Consider the following 17276-nt stretch of genomic DNA (forward strand, 5'->3'; position numbering starts at 1 on the left):
AACTCCTGCCTCTTCTAGCTTCACTGAATGCTGTGTAAGTTGTTGTTGTAGCGATGAGGGTCAAAGAAATGAAGTCGTGATCTATTATCATGTTTCTTAAAAGTATATTGCAACATTTCGCGGACAATTGACTAGATCGGAAATACAAATTAATACATTCTGATGTGTATTGTGCATGTACACACAGTTATATATAAATTAAATATAAATGTTCTTGCAAGCTCGTTGCAGATTCACAATATACATATCTAAAACACAGAAAAGCTGAAAATTCTCGCGTTCATCAACAGTTGCCCTTGGTGCACGCGCTTTTACGCATATATACTTTTTTACATTTTTCATTTGCATAGACAAAATAACAATTACTCATGGCGAGGATGTTAACAGTCGATCACCTGTGCATTGGCAGTCGTATGATTTCGTTTTACACAATATATGTACACACATATATATCGCAATATGTCAAGTCCACGCATAAAAAATAGTGAAACGTATCTTAGATTTATAGGATATTTAATCGAAGTTAGTAAAAATATGATAATAAGTTGGTTCGGCAGCTCGTGGATTTTTCGTGACATAGAATCACAGAGGTATACGGTTGAACGAGCGGATGGCCGATTAAAAATCTAGAAAAAATAAGTAAAACACACGGTAGAAAAGAAGAAGCGAAGTGACGATCGATCGATATTCATTCACGAGATCAATGAAGAAAAAGTCCCAGGTACACGGCAAGCCTCTGCTGTTTTAAGTGCTCGAGAAGAGTACAAATGTACGGTCGGCAATAAAGCGTTGTTGCTTGGCTTCCTGTGTGATTCTTGCCGCTTTTCGCCACACACGTTCTTGGTCAGTTATGTATACTGTACAAAATAGTCGCTATTCTTTTTGAACTTGCGCAACGAATTGTTTGCAAACCCTTGAACAATTTCAGTCAAGACGAAACGGAAGCAAACTACGTTAGCGCGGGATGATCTGCCCCTGCGACAGACTCGATTGTTTTCCTCCAATTAACAATCTCTCTCATACAGTAAGATCTTCCCATTCCTCGACTTGCCTAGGCGTCAGTTCAATTCGAATTCGGGTCAAGGTACCGAGAAGATCGTGCATTCTGGCCGTCAACGGATTTGCTTGAAGATCAATGAATTCCAGGACGGGTGCGTGCCTAAGTCTTTCAACGTCCACATCTGAAAATGAAATTGGATCCATCAGATTGATAGTAGAATCAATTGAAACAAGTTTTGAGGATGCCTACCAATAATATAGTTGTTGTTAGCATGAAGATATTTCAACTGTGGTATCCGATAAGTAACTGGTGGCAAAGCAATGAAAGTATTATGAGAAATATTCAACCTTTCTAAGGCTTGCAGTTCGGAAAGCTCCTCTGGCAGCTTACTCATTTGATTGTGACTCAGATTCAACTCTAGAAACAATTCACCCATTTGAATTTCGTTTACAGAGAAACTTTGCTGCTTGAAAAAAACACACAGGGTTTAAAGAAGCGGTACAACAATTACACACAAAGTAAAAAGACAATGTATTGGACGATGCTCAAATTAATGTATGGAACTCACCTGTGATTAGTGAAAATTTTACAGCAAATTTTGGTGGAATCTTTGTTATCACATTTCCAGAAAGATCACATCTTTTCAATTCCGTGTGTCTCATTAAATGATAAACTGCATCAGGTACTTGCATCAACTGGCATTCTGATAGATCTGAAACAGAAATTCAAAGAAAACATTGTAATCGTTATGTAATTACTGTGCTTTCTTTCTTTAAGTAAACAGAAACTTCATGGATGGAATAAAAGCAAATATGCAATTGTCGGTGCACGGGAAACAATGCGGCGTCCATTGCATTGTGCTGTTGGCTGATCAGCTGATCGAGTAGGTCAGTGTATCAATATTATGCGACCAATAACAATTGTATTATTACATCGCCAAGCCATTGTTTCGGGTATTGTCGTGTTCGAGCAGTGTCAGCTTCATAGTGGGGAATAGAAATGATAATTACACAGCATTTCGCGAACAATGCCCCCTTTTTATAAAACCCGCGATACACCTGTAGCAGCTGAAACTAGGTCACTAACGATATCAAAGTAAGTGTACGGTTTAATAGTAATAAACAGTATACGAAAAAAATTCAATGAAGCACCAAGTATTGATGACACAAATAACTAATTTTTGAAATTCTCCCGAGAAAACAATTTACCAAGACTTTCGTTTTCTTGTGCTTCTTCGCAGCGCAATACCACTCTCGTGACAGCATTCGCCATCTTGCTGAGGTGGACTGATTCGCTACAACTTCCCGAATCAGTCGTGCGGTCACTCTGCGGCGAAACATTTATTTTTGACAAAATTCAGGAATAAATAGAATCCATTTGCTGCCCTTGGCATTCATTCTACATCCCGGAAGTCTCCACGACGCATGAGCGAAACGTAGAATTGGTATTTCTTATTCCATAACGATCTCGGGCTGAAATATTTCACGTGTCACTTACACGTTTCTATACAGTCGATGGATTGTCGATTTTTACGCAATTACAGTAAGTCCTATCGAATATAACCTACTAAAATAGAGTTTCGATAAAGTTGAACGCAAGTCGAACATTATTTACCCAGAAAACATTCGTGAACGTAGTAAGCTTCCGCTTCCTGTTTTTACGAGTTAGTTCCTGAAAGGATTATATTTATAGAAATGCTCGTGGTCCGTCGATTATTTACATTTGTAAATTTTCAAATGGAATTTTAACGAATAGAGTAGTAAAAGTGATTCTGTTTAAATAGAATGAAAGTAGACGCGGGACACTCGCTTGTTTGATACCGCGATGAAAAGCTTGGTCGCCATATTGATCGCACCTGCGCGTTTAATATGACTGTGATCCCGCGGTTCTGCGACTTGAATCAAGGAAAAGAATCATGGAAATCTGGTCTAGAATGCGATCACCGTATAGATTAAAAGGAACTTTATGTTGGATGCTATTATACGAAGGAAGCAAGGGTACGTGTCTGTCAATTTTCAGTCAAGGTCAATTTTATGTAGAAAATTTTCGACTAGTACAACTAGTATCGAAATGTCAAAAATTTGTGCTTTGTATGTTGTTCTGTAATAGGTAATGCAAGGTATAAAAGACAATTAGATTACGTTGTATCGATATTGATATATGCTAGTATGTAATTGAAAAGTTTTTTTTTTAGGAACGAATGATGAATCATAATATGGAATCGGGGAAATACGTGTGTACGAAACGCTACAAAATGGGTATACGGGTCCGAAGTGACCCGGTATTGGTTGAGCGAGCCAAACGAACGAACCGGTTGTTTTACCGTACACATTGACAGTGACGCTGACTTTTTGCAGTAAAGTAGTAAATAGCATCTACGGCAAGTTGCCATTTAAGGTTACGTTTCCATAGATGGTGGCGCCACGTATACAATCATACAGGTACACGTGCATGAAGGGTTGCATACACTCTCGTGTTCTACCACGTTGGTCCATGCACGAACCAGAAAACCGGCTTACGTGTTACAGGGTCGGAATTATTCACGTTTCAATCGAAACCAGAAATTCGTCCAATAGTGGATTCGCAGACTCCCTCAAATCATATCTATTTCCATCAATAAATATTTTTAGAGCGTGTGCTAATCTAAACTTCTGTTTCAGGGTATTTTCCACGATCACGGACAGAGGCTTAAAGTGAGTCACTCGTTCAAATAGCAGTGTCCGGTTCGTCGCAACGCTATCATAGAAGAAAATAGACGACGATGCATCCGTGAGTCCCTTTCATATAGTCTTAATCAGCAACATGAATACAAGTAAACCAACGACAGCCGAAATAGTCGACATAAGGGTTTCGATTAAAGAGTATTGTTTTTCATGGTAAAAAGAAAACAGTCTAGTCTAAGCAAGGAAACAATAGGATGATCGATTAAGCAACACAACGGATGAGTAATCTAGCGCGGATCTATCGCGGGCTACATGTAAAAAGGATCAGGAAGACGGAACGACACTCGCCTGGCATGCAAAGCGTGCGCGTTTACTCTGCCAAGGCCCCATAGCGGTTCACTATTCCGAGATTGACCTTTCGTATGCGTCGATGCTTCCAAAACGTGCAAGAGATCTTTTCTGTTGACGGACCGGTTGGCTCGCGGTTATATGGTTATAACGAAATCGGCGTCAACGGTCCGCAAACGCGTTTATACGACGGAAATAGATCGGTTTTGCGCGAGACGAGGAACACCATCGTTTCCGGAAGCGCAGTTCAAACGCCCATTTCTCGAGATCTTCCGTGTTACCGTAAAAACCGTAAGAACAACTGGTGGCAGAAAAGAATGCATGCAAGGCATAGGAACTGTACGCTATTAAATTCGCATTGTCTCGTTTCGCACGATGCTTGGTTTCCTATCGTTTCCACGTAATTATTGAGGGTCGTGAAATTTCCGCGCTAGCGCTTAAACTGCGCCTCGGTATAGACAAAAAACGAGCGCGCTTATACTCTTAGACTCTTACGCGTGCGCGCATCGTCTGCGTCGTTCGGACGGCAAGCAAGGAACAAAGACCGGACACGAGTTGTGCAACGAGATGTTTATCCGAGCAATTATCTATGCCAGAGAACCCCGACCAAGCATTTCACTTTTATTCCAAATGATGCACGGTCGAGGACTACCGCCACCTGTTACGTACGACTACCTGACACATGCGACTCGTGATAGACCAGCTGGCACCCGATGCATCGTGCTCGAATTTGTCGTTAATCTCTTAGGTCTTAGAGCGACGAAGCTATCGGCGCATCGAGAAAAAGCATCAGAGTCAATCGTTACTTGGAAACACGTTGCGGGGACATTTCTTCCCGAAGATCGCTAACGAGCGTTATTACAGAGACACGTGGAACTCCTCGAGTGTAGCTGTGTCGGCTACCTCTCGCTCTCGTTTTCTCCGCATCGAAACTTTCGCCAGTTACCGATTAGAAATCTCGCGTTTGCTTTTAACGGATCTGCCGTTGCGTTGCATTTCGAGTCACCTGAACGGGCTATTTGTTAAATAGATGCGTGATTGTACGACATTTCATTGGTCGCTATCCATCAGCTGCGTAGACGGGCTGTTTCTTACACTGCTAAAATGTTAACAGTTAAATAGAATGAGTATTTTACTTTAAAGAAAAAAATGATATATATATATAACTTATAAAAAAATAATGAAGAAGACTTTAGAAAGAGGATGATCACACGACGCAGACTGGGCCTGACCAAAGCCGGAGGATGCGGTATTGAGAAAGGTCTGAAATAAATCCGGGTGAACGGATAAGGCGAGGACCCGAGACTCGTCCTGCTTTCCAAGTTGAATCAGGAAGCCAGCGATCTACGGGGTGCTTCGACGGTCTGCTCACGATCGTCGATCGATCGAAGGCGAAATGCAACCTGCGACAATTGATCACGGTAGTTTGAAAGTCGAGCTCGTTACGGGTCGATCGAACGAGAGAATCAAGGCCGGCCAGAAACGCGTATCGCGTTGCCAACATTGTTAGTCACCTAACTGAACGAACCGTAAGGTCACGCGCGTCTATTAGCGTTAGTACCCTTGTCCGTGCACTTTGACGGTGTAAGGTTCACAGTATCGACGGAAAAATCAGCATGATCGCGTGCGGTCGTTAAAAGTTGCACGCGAACGGCACGGGCAAACACAGTTTCGATGCATTGTTGAACAGTACCGCTTTCCTTTCTCGCTTTTGCACGCGTCGCAGGATTGCTTTCGATTTTCGCAGCGATAGACGATAGGGTGCCACGAGTTGCCTCACCGATGAATTTCTAAGTAGATTATGCCAGTAGGGGGTCGGACCGTGCGTTGTGAATCAAACTGCATGAGATCTGTGGTTTCCTCTGTTCGGGGTAGCTCAGAGTGACGCACTTGCTTGAGAAACCGATCGCGGATAATGCAGACGGATCGAGATTAGCGTGCGAGCAACCACCGATCTGTCGCGATGATTAATTTGCGGCAATGTCTCGCGTTGTACGCAACCTTAACATTGTCCGACAGCTTATCGGACCGTCGCTTATCAAAGCATCGATGACTGAAACTACGCAGTCCGACTGTTTCGTTTCAGTTTCCCTTGAAATCCGCGGTACCAGAGTTCGTCACGCGCAAAGAAAGTCTCGGTACGATCATCGCCGGATAAGAAAAGCATCAGCGAAGACCGCGAAACGTTTTCCCCCGCGACGCGTCAGACCCGAAGCGAAAGTGTTCTACCTCGAACGCGGAAAGACACCTTGCTGTAGAAAGTATGTAACGCCGAGGAAACAATTACGTAGCTTCGGTGTCAATTATACAATGTTTTCGAAATAGGTGTAACTTTAAGACCGTTCGCTTTTTAGACTCGATAGGGAATAACGGTGCAAATAGGACCTACCTAGATTGCAATTGTCCTGAGCCTCCTCGCACCGGGAAACTACCCTAATGATTGCCCGGCCCGCCAACTGAACGCAAACAGCCATGGCCACGTTTCTCTCCCCTTGCTCCGGCGTTACTTGTTGCACTTGTTCACCATTGTACGAAGGTGGTCTCATCTTTTCTGTTATCGACTCCGGGATAAGTCAAGGAACAAACCAATCGTCTCGATCTCCACGAGATGTTCTCTCTCCGTGCGCACCACTCGAATCGCTCCAACCGTAATGGAAATCCACGGGGCAATTAGTACACGTGTCTATTGTTTTCTTCTTCAGGGTATATCGATCAGCACTCTCGCCCCCTATCAAGAAACCAGCATGTTTCGATGCGAGACACCACTGTTCCGGCCAGGCGTTCTACTCTACAGAAGTCAGAAGAACATCGGCAAGGAGGATCGGATGAACTCGGATCGCGCCGCTTCGAACACACGATTCTCCACGGTCTCTGTGTCTCAGCACTCGTGGAGAAGAGCGAGAAAAGAATCGAGACCAACGAAAGCGTTCGTTTCAAGTGACGCAGCCTGGCACTGACGCGCGTTACTGCACGCGGTGCTATTTAAGCCCTCGCAGCGAGTTGCCGCGAGTCTCTCCCACCAGAGATGCATCTTGGATCAGCTGACTACTTTGTTTCGATTCCCTCTCTTTGTTTGAAAACAACTGTAGGGACACGTTGCAACGCGGTGCGCGGATTGGCCTTGGCCGCATCGGCAACCCATCGAAATTGGTGCTCGCCGTTCAGCATAGGAAGGTCGCCTCTAGATCTCCAGGATCCTCTTCCGCTTTGTCTCGCGGGACAACGCGGCGAGATCTTTTCGGGAACCGATTGAATTTTCCGCGTTGCACCTTGTCCGCAAGTCGAGGTCAGCCATTGAGTTTTCCCTGTCCAGAACAGAAATAGTCGGACACGCGGTTGCGGCCGCGCAAAGGTCTCCCCGGACAACTTCTCTGAAAGATACGCGAACAGCCGGGCTTCGATGGAAACAGGAAGAGCTCGGCTGGATGCAAACACCTTCTATGACTCATCTGACGACGCGAACACTGCCGCAACGAGCTCCGTGTTCCCGATCGCGTCGATTAGATTAACGCATCGTTATTATCATCCTCCCGTATCCTATCGCATTTTGTGGAAAAGCGACAAAAGTCTCTCGCAGTTTCGACGACTGCGTTACAGCCGCGCTTCCTGTTACGCTCTGTTACGGAATCCGCGTTCCCTTGTATCGTACTCTTTAATTAACGCCAAGTTTCTTTCATCTTTAATTCATGAGACGCTAAAGAGCAATTTCGAACGTAGATCAATATTTCCGGTGTTATCCGTTTGTCGTTACGCAATGGGAGAGGCGTGAAGGAAGCGTTCGCGATCGCGTTCGTCGGCCGCTTTATGAAACGGTTCTCCCTGGTGTTTGATTCTGTGTCGCTGTTCGGATATTTTATATTTCATGTTCTATCGCGAGGGGTTACATAAATGCGCAATTAGCGGCGCACCTCGCGCGCAACCAAAAGTCCTCCTGGCCGCTCGGGTCTGACGCGCTTCCGGCTAGCCGCGTGCGAAGGCGAAAGCTTTGTCGAGTCGTTTCTCTGAAAGATATTCTTTAAACGCTAAAAGCGTCGTTGGAAGTACAAGGTCACGCAAATACAAGAAACGACGATAATCGTCGTCGCCGTCGGCACGATGCCTACTGCGCCATTGCGCGACACTCTTTATTCCAGCAAGCGTTACTGCCGGGCTCTTTTCACCGTTTGTTTCCAAAGATAACGCCTAGGGTTTGTTTTTAACAGACGAGAGCAATAAAATGCTCCTTTCAGGAATAAGTACGCAGTGGTCCGCGAATCGAAGAAATAGAATCGGTAAGCAATCATTAGACACGCTAGCCAAGTTTTACTCGATCACTCGATTCCATTTACAGTACCGATTTGTTCTTACAGGAGATATCGGGCACTCCTCGGTGGGATTACCGATTGATAGAGCATCATCCCGTAGATCGGGACGAAGAGCACAATTAACGAAGGAACCATTTTAAAATGGAACACGTGCACGGTCGTTTCGTCGCGATAATAAACAACGAAACGAGCGCGCCTGGAGCAGTTGGCAAAATTGCCAGCTCCAGCCTCTCGTCCTCTTCGCCCCTGTCTCGTCTATCACGAACAAAAGAGTGCAGCGAACGGAGTTTTGGCGCGCGTCGTGGGATTCGAGATCAAGAAGCGTGCACGTTTCGCCACATTAAACAACGATTCTACGGCTTTCTCCTCGAGATCCACCGCGCTGGTTGGCTCGCGATCGCAAACTGCTGTGGGAAATTTGCGCCGCGATACTCCGACGAAAACGGACTTATTCAAACAAATACAAAGCGTTCGCTTTTGTTCTTCAGGCGTCGAACAGTTTCCAGGAAGAGGAGGATTCGACAGCCTTGGGGTATTCCAGGATTATCAGCTGGAAAACAATTGAGCGACCGCCGGTGGATCGTCATCGATCGGCTCTTTTCTTCTCCGGAGGACTTTGCTCTCCATTCATCGCGCAGCCCAGCGCCCAACAGGGATAAAATGTTTATACGAATCGTCGGTATGCTTGGCATGCGGCCAGAGGATACTGCGCGTGCATTTCGCGGACCAGAATAGATTCGCGGGCCAAATCTCCCATGACTTCTCGTTCGTCGTGCTCCTGTTCGCTTTCGCGCGCGCGGAGGAGCGTGCGCGTGCGAGATAAAAGCCGCAAGCGGATCGAGATCGATGCACGCGGCTTCTGCGCACACGTGTGCATCTCTCTGCTTTCCCCTCTGTCGCAATCTCTCTCGTTCTTGCTAGCCCGCTCGCGCGTATATCAGCTTGAAACGCGTTTTCGGCTGTTCCAGTCGCCGGCGGGTCTGCTCGAGCCGTATGGGCGCGGATCGACTGATCCGGTGCCAACGACACGCGTCTCGACGAGGGCAAGTAGATCATTGGCACCGCGAGTCGTCGATGACTTTGCGTTTCCGAAAACGACGCGCAATTTTACGGCAGACGCGCGATTCTGCTCGATCGCTCGCCAACTCTGGCGCGTCACAGTCGCAGATGGAAACAACGATGTTCCGCGAATAAAATCGCGCGAAGAATAGATCTTCATTTTGTCGTCCGGTGACCTTCCGGTCGTAAACGTTTACGGAGACGCAACGCGAGGCAAACAAAACGGGTACGACTAAAATTTTGACGAAATTAACGAAGTAGATGCGATACAGTTTACACTGATATGGACCATGCGATACGATAAAGTGAAAGAATTATTCGTTGAACGAACACTTCGAGTTTTGGAGAATAATGGTAGTTTTCCTGAGTGCTATAGCAAAACGGACGGAGAGCGCTCGGAACTGCGGATTCGTTGCGAGCACGCGAGGCGTTGGCCCTATAAAATCGCTCGACTTTGACGCAGGTTCTTTGTGCGGCTACTGCGTCGTCCGTTTTTCGAGTATTTTCATGTTTACTCAGAAGTCGGACGTCCCGTGCGGAAACGACGCCGCTAGTTTTAGGTGGGCCGACCTCGATCCTCTTGATTCGCGCGTGTTCCCGCGTCTATTTCGCGCCAATCAAATATTTTCCGACACTGCCGCCCGCGTTTCTCCGCTCTCAACAAATTCATTTACTTCTCGTTTCAATAATCTATATTCATTTCTTTATATTGACTTTACATCTTTTTAACAATGAATCGTAATACCTTGCGAAGCCAGGAAATATATGTATAATATACATTCAAGGCTTGTTCAACCTTCGAGTTTATTATGGATGGAATTCTATCGTATCGCGTGTGTTCGTCTTTATCCGAATGTGTAGTATGTACGTGCGTGTTGTGTGGTGTACGCCGTACACGATTGAATTTTGCGCGTAGGCAATGATCGGGCATCGTTAAATCAGTCGCAGCTGACGAGGTTTTCGTTGCAGAGCTGGTTTGCCGACAGTTGTTTCGCGATTTTTCGCAAGACAGAGAGATATACAGAGACTATTCGGAGAGTACGCGCGGGTTTTCGACAACCATTCGCTTATGACTTCAAAGTCGACGTGTTTTACACTACTATTGATATGAAAAAGAGTAACTCCTGCTCCTACGAAGTATCTATAATTGCCCGTTACCGTCGCGTCTCAACTCAAAGACACGTTATTTCGTTACCCTAATTAAAATACTTGACTAACCACAGCTACTTGAACCTACACCAATCGAGAGAATAATCTAAACACTGCGCGAACGCATTCGACGATCCGCGTTGTACTCTGTCCTCTACTAATACACGCATAACCCGTAAATACAAGCCCTTAATTATTTGGTGTTTTCTCCGATAAGCTAAAAACGATAATATCACGGTCAGATTACTCACGAGTATTGTTTCGAGGCCTATCACGATATTCCCTTCGCGCGTGCTTCACAAAACAACGAAACCAATGACTGAGGAAATATACGTTCTCCGGCTGTTACCGTCTATCCGAAAGCTTTGCCGCTTTGAATGTGTGTCGATGTAACTGGGTTTTTAAAGCTCGCGTAGAAAGTTCACTCAAGGGTTAAATAAATATGTATGTGCTACTGTACTTTGTACAAAACTTTGGCGAAAACCGAGGCGCACGGAACGAGGGACTACCGAACACGAGTATCGCAGCACAATATAAAAAAGAACAATCGAAAAAAGTATATCGTATGCGTTGCGCGTGCACGTAGGCGTGCAACAATTAAAAATGATCGTCGGAACTGATCGACGTTCGCTGATTTAGACCGATTTCGAGTCGCTCGGGTTGGAATGTTGAAATCGCAAATGCCGAATCGATTATTTGCCGGTTTCTGCTCGCGGAACTCGAATCCGTTAAGAGTCCTCGCTGACCTGGGACCGGTCTAATGCTTCTTGCGCGTGCTGCAGCCCGGCGCAATAGTGTAGGAGTAACACGCTCAGTGCTTGCACCCGCAAATCGCTCTGCGCGATCAATTTAATACTGTCCATGTCCCCGGTCTGCGTTAGCTCTAATCTTGAGGTAGTTTCCGCGTCGAGCGCGGTTTTCAGCTTACTCATCTGCGTACACGTGGAAAAGATCGATTAGTTGGTCTCATTGATCACAGCGGCTGGTTGCATTTTCAACCTTCTAATCGGCACATCGCAAAATTTTTAACTAGACCGCCTGAGATTTTCAAATAGTAAAGATCTAAGATCCACATATGCTCGGCTTCATTTTAGGTTCGTCTCTTTTCAGTTGTTCAGGAAAGTTGAAAATCCGTGTTCTTTTATTTTGAAGCATCGAAGAAAAGTAGCCGAACATTCGTGGATTAATAGGTTTGCTATCGCAAATGATCTTACCATGGTGTTGATCTTCTCGACGCGCTCCCGTGGCTCAAAATGTTTATATAAAAATTTGCCGGTGTCTTTAGCCCTGGACATAAGACCATCGTCTAGATCCCCGGCTACCAGAGGTGCTGCCACGCTGGGCTCTGCGCCCTCCAACAGGTCTGGACTTATGCCCAAGCCTCCGACCAATGAGTTCTAAACGTTTCAATAATTTGATCAGATTCGTCGGAGCGGAATGTTTAGTTTAAAAATCTTGATCCTAGAGAATGATGCGCTGACTCGACTTACAATGCAACAGGTAGCGATATAGACAGAGAGAGAGAGAGAGAGAGAGAGAGAGAGAGAGAGAGAGAGAGAGAAAACACGCAGAGAATTAGAAAAAGAGCGTGGAAAAGATGTGACTGGCAATCGCAAAGCGTTTGTACCAATTATCGCTCTATGAATGACTTGTAACAGTTGTAGAGATATTAATACGACCTATTATGTAAGAAGCGCAACGGTGACGGCCTTGATTGTGCATCTGTTACTCTAAATAACAATTAGTGACATGATCAATGTAAAACGGTGCGATCATTTCTTTTGCGACAGAACGTAAAGAAGCCAGTGTGATAAATAGCGACATTAGCGACAAATGGACAGAGAGAAACGAAGAGGAAGATAGAGAGAAAGAGGAAATCCTACCACACGCGAAGCGATCAAACACCTTGTTAATCAGCAAGCGTGATGAGTGCTGTTAGAGTTGTTGGTGTAGAAAATTGGGCAGAAAGAGAGGAGGAATGGAACAGAGAAGAGGTAAAATTGTATATGGGCAATTGCCGATCATATTTCTGTTATCAAGAACAGTCAGTGACCCTGGCCGATAACTAGCAACCGCGGTCAATGACCCCAAACGTTGAAGAGGAAATCGTTAATTCTTCTCCGTTCCAAGCGAACAAATCTGTGGTATTAAATTCTACCTTGCGGGATGCACAGGGACTTGGGGGAAGACTTCTAGATGCCAGACCAGTACCGGAAGCCGGTGGTGCCAAGCAACTGGTACTTCCAGCCTTCTTCAGGCCCAACAGAGTGTTAGCTATACTAGCCTTCATGGCCATCATAGTTGCACCCTGATTGATCGGATCAACGTATTGGAAATTTATTAATACAATCTTCTATTGGTATTATTAGAGCTTACTGTAACGATAACGAAAGAAATGTGATTGTGATGCCTCGATCCGATTCGTTTTCTTTCATTCTGCTAGATCACCTACTAGCTTCTGTTACACGACACCGAAGCAAAACGATGCGTGTCTATATACGAACAATGCTCACAGATACCGAATACTCAACAAACAAAGGTCAAGGTGCAATCCTACAAAAAACCTTCACCGCCCTCTAAGTACAGATGATCAGATTCGTTTTATTGGCAACAAATAAAGTGGAACACACTTAACAGTTGTCTCTCTATATACAAAGTACCAAGAAAATACTCTATTTTATATAATGATATGTTGTTTAAAAGTATACATTTTTTTTAATTGTCTGAAACTGCAATTCCTTGTATCGGATATGATCGCGAAGATATAGATATGCAAGATAATCGTAACTCTCATGGATTCTCTTTTCATAGAAGTTCTACCTCGCGAGAAACTCAATATACAATTTCTTAATAAAAATAGAGAAATTACACGTTAATTACACGTTAATCACACGCTCGATAAATTCGAAAGATTCCAGACTAGTTTCTCCGTACTGTGACCGTTTCTTGTTTCTCCGGACCAAATGGTAAAAGAATGGAGTCGCCAACATATCGACGTTTTTCAGCCAGTTGGCAATACCATTTTCAGCGTTTAAGAAATACTTTTAGAACGTCTTGAGTACCTGTACAGTATCTTCGCAACTGGTTAGAGATATCTCTGGACCTGGCTCCCCAATTAGAGTATTAGGCTCTATTTCGTCGGTTTCTAATGCCATTGTTAAACTTTCCGCCCCGCAACTTCCTGACGCTTGACAGCGAACCTCGCATTTCTTGTGGCACACCATACCACAATCTCTGCATTGTACAGCATCCTTCAACCAAATCTGTATGGTTTAAAATAACATTCTTTTATATTTTATTCGGGGCGGATTGTATATGATGGAATCTTATTCACGTATGTTTAAGAAATTATTGTATCAGGTCATCCCATAAGTCACTCCAAAAACATGTTTCCAACCATTGGTATTTTATACATTTTACCTTGTTTTTGTATGTCCTATAATAATAAGTAGACTCGCATTATTTATGGGATGTCCTGATAAGAACAATTCTGCATTGCTGTAGTTTTTCTTTTCTGCAAGAATTGGCGATAAAAATATAGATTCAAACCTTCTTTGTACAAAAATCACAGTGTGTTGCTCTGTGAAAGTGTGTTCTAATGAAATCGTGCATTTTCTTATCAATAATCTCCTCGTTTAGTGCTGGTTGCGTTTTGGCAGTCTCAATACTCTCCTTCTTCCCTGGATCGCTAGCCATGTGACGATTTGGATAACTGGACTTCCACACATAAGATAGCAAAATATCACCGTAACAAAGTGTCGGATCAAAACCAGAATAGCCTTGTAATTTCACGTGGGCCGTTGTTAGTGAAGCTTTCAAACGGGTAAGGCAAGATTAGTAGAAATTAACCAATGCATCCAATCTTTGTACATTAATAATGATACATACTACTATCGGGTGGTAGTAAAGCATGGCATTTGAGATAATGACCAGTTGAGGATGTATAACATTGTGCTAGAATTAATTTCATAGGGACATTAATGTATCCTAATAATTTAGCAGGTAATTCACCTCCTTTTACACGACCCCACACGCCAATATTTAAATATTGTAATTCTGAATTAATTTGAAAGTTTCTAGTCTCTTCGAAACTAATTAACGAAGCATACTCCTTCTCTTTTGTAGTGTAATACAAGTATGTTACATCTGTTATGTAATTATCATCGTAACATAACTGGGAGCTAGTAGTGGACATTAACGATTGACTCGAAGTCGTCGAAATTTTTCTAGAGGGTGTAGAATCAGGTGTATGAGCTGGCTCCTCTATAGCGTGTACACTGCTTTTTCTTCTAGAAAATTTACTACTCGTCTCCAATGCCTCACTAGCTTCGTTCTCTGAATCTTTCAAGTCTGAAAATTTGATTTGGCTTTCGAATTTGATTTTATTACTGTCTTCTACGCTCGGTGTGTCTCCTCTGCTCGTTATAAGATCCGTCTTCAGTGATTTTCTGTCTCCTGCCTTCTCCACGGACAGCTTATCGCTGTCTACTTTCATACTGATTTGCTTATCCGAGTCGGTTTTCGAGTATTTCCTTTCGACTCTAATAATAAATCGCCTCTGCACAGCATTTTTCACGAGTTTGGCTACCTGGTTCATGCTAGATACTTTTTTACCATCTACAGCTACCAAAATATCTCCCTTCCTCATCTCGGCTATTGCCGCAGGACTCCCGCCTACTATCGTTTCGACTAGCACGCAAACGTGCCCTATCTCTGGCACAATTTCTTGCTTAAATACTACGCCGAGTTGCTGAGAACCAACTTTGCTAATTATCAAATCCAACACCATATAAGGAACTCCAGTATATTGAGTAAGAAACACCCACGGTGTCGAATCGACGCTTAATGTACAATAAATTTCAATTTGCGACTTGTCCTCTGCATTCAGCATGTTAGGTCCAAGATTCAATCTGCTCACTTCGAATAATGATACTTGCAAAAAGCCTGGTATCAATTGAATATTGGCAACCTGAAGGAACATTTTTGTAGATTATACACTACCTCATTATTTCACAATTATGCAGAATTGCAATTGGATTACTGCATGAATTATGCTAAGTAAAGTAATGGATTGCATCTTACTTCGGATAAATCTACTGCTTCATCGTTCAGTCTGCGGAAGAATGGTTTGTATCGCAGTTTATAATGAGGTAGTGTATGCTTTTTACGCACAGCTCTTCGAATCTGTCCGGTGATTAAAGAGATAATCTGTGGTTGTAATTGACGACCTTGAAATTGAGATTGTACCTCTAATTCGAGTATAGGTTCTGAATAAAAACTTAAGGACCAATGAGTATATGGAACACGTGTAAACTGCAGTCTGGCTCTACCACTGATCCTTTTCACTGCAAAAAGTATTAATATTAGTTATACTCAAAATTTTACAAATCCTTACATACTTTTAATATATCTTACCTTGTAAAGCCATATAGGCAGTTTTGCCCAATAACATTTTAACATCTATCGATAGTTGAAAATTACCAGAATAATGCAAATCTAAAGCTAAATCCAATGACTCTAGCAAGCCCGTATCAGCATCTATTTTTGAGTCTGCAACTTCTAAACCTTTTATTGTGGGGAACTGTGTACCTAGATTTAAGTCTCTCAACTGCAAAAATAAAATAATAGTTAATTTTTTCTAGACAATATTTCTATAACAATTCTATTAGATTTACCTTTACACTGTCCAACAGTTTGCCTGTTGTGGACTGAGTCAATAGCTCCTTAAATTCATTGTTTAATTTTCTATGTAACCACAAACGAACCCTCTCTGCATTTCGTAGTTCATTGAACAGAAACTGTAGAGTCAAGTTTATCGCCAAGTTCTCATTGCCTTGGCACATAGCTTGACGTGATATGCTTGTACTAGAAATGTTCTTTTCATCTTGAATCTGGTCAAGTAATTCCTTAGGTAACTCTGCCTTGCCATGTTGGATCGATTTTTCTGGTGGGCTTGCTAGAGGCGCTTGTTCCAAATACTTCATGAACAAGTAAAATTCCAATGCAAGCGTACATATTATACCGTACACAAATGTAATCACAGACACATAAATAAATTCAAAAAAGTCCATATTAAAATGTCACGCAATGGAAACTCAATAGTTTCCTCGATTAATATTGATGTATTCCCTACTAAAATCCAGAAATATCAAGAGCAATTGTAGAAATAGGCACTCTCTTGTGTAACAAGAAGTAATGTAAATGTATAAAGTGTATTTGGAAGTTTATTTCTTATTAATATTCAGGACAGATGCTTCATTAACATTCGTCCGAAATATTAGGAACTTATACAATATCTCTGATATCCGTCAATCGTTAAAAAACATGTTATCTTTCTAATGCCGCATTACATTGTTGTGAATCACCCTCTACTTACGGGTCAACAATTATTCAGAACACTTTCACCTATTATTACGACGATCGAAATTACGGCATTGTCACGAAAATATAAAGAAGCTTTCTTACAGTTTAAAGAATATACATATTCACAAAGAAACGTTTCGGCGAAACATTTTGAAGAATCTAATAACGCCGACCAACTACGAACGAAACGTATTATGACAGTTTTCTATTGATCTCGGCAGCCATGTTAGTGCCAGACAAGCTTGTCAAATTGACAGATTGTGTGATTGTCAACTTCATGTATTATTTACACTTGAAGAATATTTTTGATTTATACCTATTTTAATGGTTTGCAATATTTCAAATGTTGGAATTACATTGATAAATATATTTGTATTAGACGTTATAAAA

At 43.0% G+C, this 17276-nt stretch overlaps 2 protein-coding genes across 6 annotated transcripts; both read right to left on the minus strand.

Annotated features, from left to right (window-relative positions):
* Positions 1-84: 84 nt before the first annotated feature.
* Sclp (leucine rich repeat containing protein 20 sclp) lies at positions 85-9911 on the minus strand. 2 transcript variants are annotated; one of them, XM_033470735.2, is made up of 4 exons: positions 6401-9911; positions 1569-1712; positions 1250-1417; positions 85-1181 (listed from the first exon to the last, which is right to left on the minus strand). In XM_033470735.2, exons 1-4 carry the CDS (start codon positions 6555-6557, stop codon positions 1018-1020), a joined length of 633 nt encoding a protein of 210 aa, XP_033326626.1. In that variant the 5' UTR covers positions 6558-9911; the 3' UTR covers positions 85-1017. The 2 variants fall into 2 exon arrangements, with proteins under 2 accessions (XP_033326626.1, XP_033326635.1); XM_033470744.2 differs by lacking the exon at positions 6401-9911 and adding an exon at positions 2209-2480.
* Positions 9912-10054: 143 nt separating this feature from the next.
* On the minus strand, positions 10055-17107 carry Pdzd8 (PDZ domain containing 8). Of its 4 annotated transcripts, none has more exons than XM_033470587.2 (10): positions 16900-17104; positions 16199-16655; positions 15939-16131; positions 15606-15868; positions 14412-15492; positions 14073-14335; positions 13586-13786; positions 12682-12831; positions 11738-11920; positions 10055-11455 (listed from the first exon to the last, which is right to left on the minus strand). In XM_033470587.2, the coding sequence occupies exons 2-10, from the start codon at positions 16592-16594 to the stop codon at positions 11252-11254; spliced, it is 2934 nt and encodes a 977-aa protein (XP_033326478.2). In that variant the 5' UTR covers positions 16595-16655; positions 16900-17104; the 3' UTR covers positions 10055-11251. The 4 variants fall into 4 exon arrangements, with proteins under 4 accessions (XP_033326478.2, XP_033326498.2, XP_033326489.2 ...); XM_033470607.2 differs by having other exon boundaries at positions 16199-16501; positions 16900-17102; XM_033470598.2 differs by lacking the exon at positions 12682-12831 and having other exon boundaries at positions 16199-17103.
* Positions 17108-17276: the final 169 nt, after the last annotated feature.

The sequence above is a fragment of the Megalopta genalis genome, chromosome 1 (genome assembly GCF_051020955.1).
Source record: "Megalopta genalis isolate 19385.01 chromosome 1, iyMegGena1_principal, whole genome shotgun sequence".
Lineage (NCBI taxonomy): Eukaryota > Metazoa > Arthropoda > Insecta > Hymenoptera > Halictidae > Megalopta > Megalopta genalis.

Bases quoted from the DNA above. Each gene is read 5' to 3' on its own strand.
- Sclp (XM_033470735.2), bottom strand. From the start codon at position 6,557: ATGAGACCACCTTCGTACAATGGTGAACAAGTGCAACAAGTAACGCCG. The intron at 1,418-1,568 runs GTGAGTTCCATA...AATTGTTTCTAG, and splicing joins AAAATTTTCACTAATCACAG to AGTTGAATCTGAGTCACAAT. The intron at 1,182-1,249 runs GTAGGCATCCTC...TTTCATTTTCAG, and splicing joins TAACAACAACTATATTATTG to ATGTGGACGTTGAAAGACTT.
- Pdzd8 (XM_033470587.2), bottom strand. From the start codon at position 16,594: ATGGACTTTTTTGAATTTATTTATGTGTCTGTGATTACATTTGTGTAC. The intron at 15,493-15,605 runs GTAAGATGCAAT...ATGTTCCTTCAG, and splicing joins AAGCAGTAGATTTATCCGAA to GTTGCCAATATTCAATTGAT. The intron at 11,921-12,681 runs GTAGAATTTAAT...TGAAACGTTTAG, and splicing joins GTCCCTGTGCATCCCGCAAG to AACTCATTGGTCGGAGGCTT.